The 8691-nt window shown below is 37.6% G+C and overlaps 1 protein-coding gene across 1 annotated transcript; it reads left to right on the plus strand.

Annotated features, from left to right (window-relative positions):
• The first annotated feature begins 962 nt into the window (after nucleotides 1–962).
• On the plus strand, nucleotides 963–5356 carry LOC121234180 (elongation factor 2). The gene is made up of 4 exons (XM_041130013.1): nucleotides 963–1121; nucleotides 2025–2079; nucleotides 2178–2265; nucleotides 2601–5356. The coding sequence occupies exons 2-4, from the start codon at nucleotides 2077–2079 to the stop codon at nucleotides 5039–5041; spliced, it is 2532 nt and encodes an 843-aa protein (XP_040985947.1). The 5' UTR covers nucleotides 963–1121; nucleotides 2025–2076; the 3' UTR covers nucleotides 5042–5356.
• Nucleotides 5357–8691: the final 3335 nt, after the last annotated feature.

Genomic DNA, 8691 nt, shown 5'->3' on the forward strand with positions numbered 1-8691 from the left:
TTAAGTTAATTGAATTCTTTTACTCATCATCTATACATCAAATGTTTATTAAAAAAAATAAAAAATTATATATAATATATGATGTAGAGATGATGAAGAGAATTTTTCTTTTAAATTTTCTTGCGTGGTGTTTAGAAATCCTCCTGCAGTAGAATTTGAACGGTGACCGTGAGGTCCAAGAAATCTAGGAGATAAACTGTATACTCTGGATTTCAAGCTAGAGTTTGACACGTGGGTTGAAGAAATAGGGAAAAAAAAAATTAAAAGTGAATATAAGAAAAAACCAAATAGCAAATAGTTCGCGTGTTTCAAATTAAGTGCGGGGAGGAAGGACACGTGGCAGTGTCCCCTTCTTACTGGTTACCATATGGATTGTGTTAGTTTCGTGTTAAATTACAGACATTCCATTAAACAGATCAATCAGAACATGATCTATTTAAATAATAGATCGTATTACATCACACATTTTAATTTATTTAATAATTAATTAAAAATAAATTGATATAACACTACTAATTTCAATATGTTTCAAGTAATGGATTGAACTAATCTATATAATCTATTTAATCTGATTAATATAATTTTTAAAAAAAATTAAAATTTATATTTATTAATTGTCACAATTTTAAATGAGAAATAATATTTATAGTCATAGAATGTAAATTTTGTCACAATTTTTTAAAAAAATGAGTAAATTTAGAATTTATATCAAAAAATTATATTTTTACTATTTTTTTTTATAAAAAAAAACGCAAGATTTACCATTTCTAAAAAGAAATTGCTTATCATAAATTCAATGGGTATTTGACTATCTGTTACTTCTTTTTTTTTTTTTTTAAGGGGGAAAACTCCATACAAATGAAAGAGAGAGAAATTGATTTGGGCTAGAAATGAAATTTAGAAGCCCAGCCCGATTAAAAACCCTAAAATCAGGGCGTCACGAATCGCATATGCCTCTCAGCACCTAATATATTCTCTTGCATCCTCTCATCTCTTTCACCCTCGCTGCCTCACTATCGTAGACGGCTGAGGCGACTCTCTCTCTCTCTCGCTCTTTCCTGCGCGTATTTTCCAAGCAATTGCTCTAGATTTCTCTCTTCTCAAATCCCTGTTTGTCTGAGGTCAGTGCTTCGGTTCTTTTATTAGATCAGGCTCTTTTTATCTCTTTTTCCACCTCTTTTTTTGCAAAATATTTCTCAGTTTTTCCCCTGATTGCCAAACTCAGCCTACGATTTGTGCGTATCTGTTTTTTTTGAAAGATCGTTAAGTATTTGACTTTTGTTCTTGTATTCAGCTTTATGAATTTTCAGCAGAGTAATTTTTCTTTGCTTGGTATAACTGTTTCTCGCTAGGGTCAGCGGAGAACTTTTATATTTGCTTATGATGTGTTTATAGATCAGCTTGCATGCTTTTCTTTGAGATGCTGTGGTATGTCAGTTTCGGCATAGGTTATAGCTGTGGTTTTGACTCATGGTAATTTTTATTAAACGAGAGAGTTGTCGTTTAGTGAAAATAGTGATCGCAGGTTTATTGTTTGGTTTCCGGCTACTTGTTTGATTGCTACATATTTTCTTACTGAATGCTTTATTTGATTTGAGGAGAACCTAGTTACGAATTCAATTATTGAAGAGGTTTGTTGAATATTGTTTTGTTTAAATTTACGATGACAAGGATAAACTTCTGCGATTAGGTAAATGATTTTTTTTCTAAACTTAATCCATTTTTTTTTTTGTAAATTTGATACCTGATTTTCAAAAGTAGTCCTCAAAGTAACCACAGCTTTTAATTGGAAATAATTTTTCAGACAAGTTCATATTTTGTTAAAAACTACTAATTTATGGAAAATCTCGGTTTTAAGATTTTAAACAGCGAGAACAAATGTCTAACTGAGTTTGAGTTCCATATTTTTCTTGAGGAATGTATGAAGAAATCAAACTGCTTTAGTATGTCTGATCTGAAGCTTGTTTCCCAGTGCGTGTTCTGCCATTTTTATAAATGCAACGTTTGATTGTTTTGGTGGGCAGGTGGTATTTGATTATTCAAGGTTTTTTGTTTGTCATTTGAAGACAAGTCAAGATGGTAAGTGCCTTTTATCTTAATAATGTTTGTTCGGTTTCTAAATTTTCTTTGTATTAACGGTGCATGATCTGAGTGGAGAAATATGTTTACACTTGCAGGTGAAGTTTACGGCTGATGAGCTCCGTAGGATTATGGACTACAAACACAACATTCGTAATATGTCTGTTATTGCGCATGTGGATCATGGTATGGGATTTTACATATATTTTCTTTGTTCGTATAACCTGACCAAAATATTGGGCTTGTGCCATATTCATGGCTACTGAAACACATTAATGGGTCTTGACAAGAGACATATGGATGGTTTATGCTTCTAATTAAAGCCGGGGTTTTTTTCACGAGATTTCTCTCTTTTTTTTTTTTTTTCTCTTTTTTGGGTTTATTAGACTTGTTCTAGTTGTGCTCATTTCATCATATTAACAACGGTTAATATAACGTGCTATCCTTGTTTATCTGTCATTATATTACATCTTTAGTTGGCTTGATACAAGTCTTGATGTTTTTATTTGCCTCCTCAACAGGGAAATCTACGCTTACTGATTCTCTTGTGGCTGCTGCTGGTATTATTGCACAAGAAGTTGCGGGTGATGTCCGGATGACAGATACCCGTGCTGATGAGGCAGAACGTGGCATCACAATTAAATCTACTGGTATTTCTCTCTATTATGAGATGACTGATGAGGCTCTGAAGAGCTACACGGGGGAACGAAACGGGAATGAATACCTCATCAATCTCATTGACTCTCCGGGGCACGTTGACTTCTCATCTGAGGTTACTGCTGCTCTACGCATTACTGATGGTGCACTTGTGGTCGTTGATTGTGTTGAAGGTGTCTGTGTCCAAACAGAAACCGTACTTAGACAGGCCTTGGGAGAAAGAATTAGACCTGTCTTGACAGTCAACAAGATGGATAGGTGTTTTCTTGAGCTCCAGGTTGATGGAGAGGAGGCTTACCAAACATTCCAGAGGGTTATTGAGAATGCAAATGTCATCATGGCCACGTACGAAGATCCCCTCCTTGGTGATGTTCAGGTTTATCCTGAGAAGGGGACGGTTGCCTTCTCCGCTGGTTTGCATGGTTGGGCGTTTACTCTGACTAATTTTGCCAAGATGTATGCCTCCAAATTTGGAGTGGATGAGGCCAAGATGATGGAACGACTCTGGGGTGAAAACTTCTTTGATCCTGCTACAAGGAAATGGACTAGCAAGAACACTGGGTCTCCTACCTGCAAGCGTGGTTTTGTTCAGTTCTGCTATGAACCTATCAAGCAGATAATCAACATTTGCATGAATGATCAGAAGGACAAGCTGTGGCCAATGTTGCAGAAGCTTGGTGTCACTATGAAGTCAGAGGAGAAGGATTTAATGGGAAAGGCATTGATGAAACGTGTCATGCAGACCTGGCTGCCAGCTAGTAGTGCCCTGTTGGAAATGATGATATTTCACCTTCCGTCTCCTGGCACGGCCCAAAAGTATCGTGTTGAGAACTTGTATGAGGGTCCCCTCGATGATATTTATGCTAATGCCATCAGAAACTGTGATCCTGAGGGCCCTCTAATGCTCTATGTATCAAAAATGATTCCTGCATCTGATAAGGGTAGGTTCTTTGCCTTTGGTCGGGTGTTTGCTGGTAAGGTCTCGACTGGGCTGAAAGTTAGAATCATGGGTCCCAACTATGTGCCCGGGGAAAAGAAGGACCTGTATGTTAAGAGTGTGCAGAGAACTGTTATCTGGATGGGGAAGAAGCAGGAAACAGTAGAGGACGTGCCTTGCGGTAACACGGTCGCCTTGGTTGGGTTGGATCAGTATATCACCAAGAATGCTACTTTGACAAATGAGAAGGAAGTTGATGCACACCCAATTCGTGCCATGAAGTTCTCTGTATCGCCTGTCGTTCGTGTGGCTGTTCAATGCAAGGTTGCATCGGACCTTCCCAAGCTTGTTGAAGGACTGAAACGTTTGGCAAAGTCGGATCCTATGGTTGTCTGTTCTATTGAAGAGTCCGGAGAGCACATCATAGCTGGTGCTGGAGAACTCCACCTCGAGATCTGTTTGAAGGATTTGCAGGATGATTTCATGGGTGGTGCAGAGATTATCAAGTCTGATCCTGTTGTATCCTTCCGTGAGACAGTCCTTGAGAAGTCTTCCCGTACTGTGATGAGCAAGTCGCCCAACAAGCACAATCGTTTGTACATGGAAGCACGTCCCTTGGAAGAGGGGCTTGCAGAGGCCATTGATGATGGCCGTATCGGTCCAAGGGATGATCCTAAAGTTCGTTCCAAAATCTTGTCTGAGGAGTTTGGTTGGGATAAAGATCTTGCGAAGAAAATTTGGTGTTTTGGCCCGGAGACTACTGGCCCTAATATGGTAGTGGATATGTGTAAGGGAGTTCAGTACCTGAATGAAATTAAGGATTCTGTTGTGGCCGGGTTTCAGTGGGCTTCTAAGGAAGGTGCATTGGCTGAAGAAAACATGAGAGGTATCTGCTTTGAAGTCTGTGATGTGGTTCTTCATTCCGATGCCATCCACAGAGGTGGTGGTCAGGTCATTCCAACTGCTAGGAGGGTTATATATGCTTCCCAGCTGACTGCCAAACCCAGGCTTCTAGAACCTGTGTACTTGGTGGAAATACAAGCTCCTGAGCAGGCACTTGGTGGTATCTACAGTGTTCTTAACCAGAAACGTGGGCATGTGTTTGAGGAAATCCAGAGGCCTGGTACCCCTCTTTACAACATCAAGGCATACCTGCCTGTCGTTGAATCTTTCGGATTCTCAAGTACGTTGAGGGCTGCAACCTCAGGGCAGGCTTTCCCCCAATGTGTCTTCGATCACTGGGATATGATGTCATCTGATCCCTTGGAATCTGGATCACAGGCAGCGGTGCTTGTGACAGACATTCGCAAGAGGAAGGGCTTGAAGGAGCAGATGACCCCACTTTCGGAGTTCGAAGACAAGCTGTAAAATTCAACGGATCATTATTGATCAAGTAAGTCGTTTTACCCGTGGAGCAAGCAGTTATAAACCTCGGTGAGATTGATTGCCAGGGAATCATCCCTCAACAGCCTCCTCGTTGCTCTCTCTTTCGCTTTAGTTTTTGTGTCCTGTTTTTGAAATATTGTCATGGTAATGTGTCTTAGTGGAATCAACCTCCATTGTTATTGTCGAGTTTGATCTTTAAATATTTCTTTCAAAGGACAGGATGTAATTTCGTATTGAGTTACATTTACTATGTTTTGAACTATTCCAACTGATGGTTAAGTTATTTAGTTGCCGTGACATGTGACTTTTACAACCTTTTATCTTTCAAATGTTGTTATGTATGTGATGCACAATAAACAGTTGGTGGAAGCCAGTTAACATCCTTTTTATGTTGTGCCATTGTCCCTTTACATCCGGTTTGCTGCCTTTTTTAGGTATATTCTTGGAATGTTTCCCTTTCTATAGCTGTAAATGCAATTTTTGATTTGGCGTCAAAGCTTTAGATACTTTGTTCTGTTGCAAGTTGGCCGTTAAAAATTGTGGTTTCTCCTTCCGCAATATAATGGGATGGGATGGTGAGATTGCATTGTGGGATAATTGAGGAAAAAGAAAGAAGTTGGAGAGACAAGGTAGATGAAGTTACGAATTGATGAAGTGGAGTTACAAAGTCTAATTAATCAATTAATTTACAAAGTCTAAGCCATCTGTCTTTGTTCAGTTGTTTATAAAATAATGTAGATGATTATGGTTCGTCGTTTGGCACCAATATTGAATAAAATTACATCTCCGGAATAGGCTACGTTTATTCTAGGTAGAAGTATTTTTGAGGATATTTCTTTGGCAGTTGGTTCAAGGCATCAATAGGAAAGGGGAAACATTTTGTTGAAAATAAATATGGTCAAAGCATGTGATCGTGTTAACTGGAACTTTCTTCTAGAGATTGTGTTAACTGAAACTTTCTTCTAGAGATCTTACGTATATTGGGTTTTTCAAAAAAGTGGAGGAATATTATTTTTAATGTTGTTTCATCCCCTTTTTATTCGGTGATGCTTAATGGATGCACCAAAGGATTTTTCAAGGCGTCGGGTGGACTTTGATAAGGTGATCCCCTTTCTCCTTATTTATTTATTTTATCTAAGGAGATTCTCTCTTGTATGCTTCACAAAGAATTTAATATGGGTTGTATCAAGCCTTTTCATCCTGGTGGAGGCACTTTGATTTCACATTTGTTTTGTGCGGATGATATTTGAATTTTTGCTAATGGAGGGAAAGCATCTATTCGGAACCTTATGGGAGTCTTGAATTGGTATGAGTTGATGTCCGGACAATTGATTAATCCAAGTAAGTCTTTGATGTTCTTATCTTCTTCTATTTCGGCTTATCGTAAAAATGGTTTGAAGTTAATGTCGGGTTTTGAGGAGGGTCGTTGGCCTTGTACGGATTTAGGTGTTCCTTTAATTGTGGGCCTTATGGAGAGCTCGTTGCGCAGCATGAATGGAAGGTATTAGTTTTAATCCGGAGAATATTATTCGTGCTGTTAAAACTTTAATTAGAGACCTCTCTAGTAAGATTAAAGCTTTTCGGGGGATGGGAGCTCATGATCAGGCCATTATTGAGCTGTTAGCTTGTCCGGTTGTCCCTCTTGTTGTTAGGCGAGTGAGGCTAATTGCGTGGCAACCTCCTGAGCAGGGGCGAGTAAAACTGAATGTAGATGGAGGATCTTCTGGTAACCTGGGTGACGTCGGTGGGGGTGGTTAGTTATTCAGGACCACCAGGGGGGAGTTGTGGAGGGGTTCATGCACTCTTATGGGCATGCCACAAACAATATCGCTAAATGTAGAGCGCTGGTTGATGGCCTTTTGTTGTGCAGAGATATGGGATTGCAGAATGTATTAGTAGAGACGGATTCATTGATCTTAGTCGGTTGGTTAGTTTCAGGGGTGTGCAAATATTGATTCCTTTGGAATTTCTAGGAGGAAATTAAAGTTCTAGCTTGTGAACTAAATGTTCACTTTCGGCATATTTTTAGAGAAGCTAATATGGTAGCTGATTGTTTGGCTAAGCAAGGAACTCGAGGTATTAGCTCAGATATTTGTGATGTTGATCTCAAGGCCTGATTCGGGATTTGATTCGCATGGATAGATTTGGCATCCCTTATCTTCGTTGCTGAGAGTCTCCTGTTTGGATTGTTGTTTTTCTGGTGGTTGGGTAATTTTTTTTTTTTTTTTCACTAAGTAGCTTGGATTTGCTTTTTGTTTTATGGTATTCATCCACCATAAGTGATGGTTGTTTTAATAAATTTGGGTAGAGGTCACTCTTGAACATGTGACCTCGGCTCTTCTTTAAAAAAAAAAAAAAAAAAATTACTATGGGGAAAAGGCCTTGAACATCTCTTTAAGCCTTAAGGCAAGTTAATAAAATTAATCGTCTTTACCTAGGTCTAGTAAAATATATAAGAGCATTTACATTGGATTCTCTATAAATTCTCCTGAACTTTGGCTAAAACACACTTCATAAAATTCTCTTAAATTTTACCCATATTTCAAAATCGTCATACATCTCATTCCTTATCATTTCTCTATTATATTAAAATAATATTTCTCTATTTTTTCTTTATTACTTTTTTCTCTCACTTTCCTTTACAAACTTAACTACTAACTCGTCTTTTTCCTCATGTTTTCAACTATTACCTTCTACCTAATTTTGTAAATACTTATTTGAGTTTTTTTCGAGATACAATAATAGTTTTTAAATTATTATGATATTAAAAATAATAATTTTTTTTGAATATGTGCATTTTCCAAAGCTATGGTATTTGTAACGGATAAATAAAAATCAAGATCATGGTTTTGTTTGAGATGTAACAGTAATATTTTTTTGGCCTTTGTCTGACGGTAAGATTTTTTGTCTTTTATATAATGGTAATATTTTTTGTCATTTCTCTAACGGTAACACATTTTCTCTGTGTTGCAATGGTAATATTTTTTTATTTTTTCTCCAACGGTAATATTTTTTGTCCTATATCTAACGGTAATAATTTTGAGCTTTTTCCTAATTGCCATATTTTCTCTAACGATAAAATTTTGTGTATAAATAATAGAACTTTTGGTTCCATTCACATCTTCAACAACCTAAGTCTCATTTTATCTTAAGAGAAATTTCATTCTGCCCTCATCTTCCACTTGCTTCTTAAATGACTCGTTCATTTTTCCGCAAATTGCTACTTAACTTATCATTTGAAGATGAGTTAGAGGTTATTCTTAATGATGATGACGGATCAACATTGAGTTATCATGGCAATTGCCAACATCGTAAGTATATTTGGCGTGATAAAATCCTCTATTTCTTCGTATTCAACATGAGGTAGAGGCTTACGAGGCTTACTTCATCCAAAGAAGAGATAATGCTGGAAGACTCGGTCCATCTTCTATGCAAAAGATAACCGTTGCACTTAGAATGCTTGCATATGGAGTAACTGCTGATTTTATGGATGAATACATACGGATTAAAGATAACACCGCAATAGAAAGCCTAAAAAAATTTGTAACCGCAATTGTAAATATTTTTTCTAATGAATTTGCGGCGTCCAAATGCCAATGATATTGCTCGATTGATCGTTGTTGGTGAACAAT

Source organism: Juglans microcarpa x Juglans regia, chromosome 6D, assembly GCF_004785595.1.
Source record: "Juglans microcarpa x Juglans regia isolate MS1-56 chromosome 6D, Jm3101_v1.0, whole genome shotgun sequence".
NCBI classification, from domain to species: Eukaryota; Viridiplantae; Streptophyta; class Magnoliopsida; order Fagales; family Juglandaceae; genus Juglans; species Juglans microcarpa x Juglans regia.

Bases quoted from the DNA above. Each gene is read 5' to 3' on its own strand.
- LOC121234180 (XM_041130013.1), top strand. The intron at 2,266-2,600 runs GTATGGGATTTT...CCTCCTCAACAG, and splicing joins TATTGCGCATGTGGATCATG to GGAAATCTACGCTTACTGAT.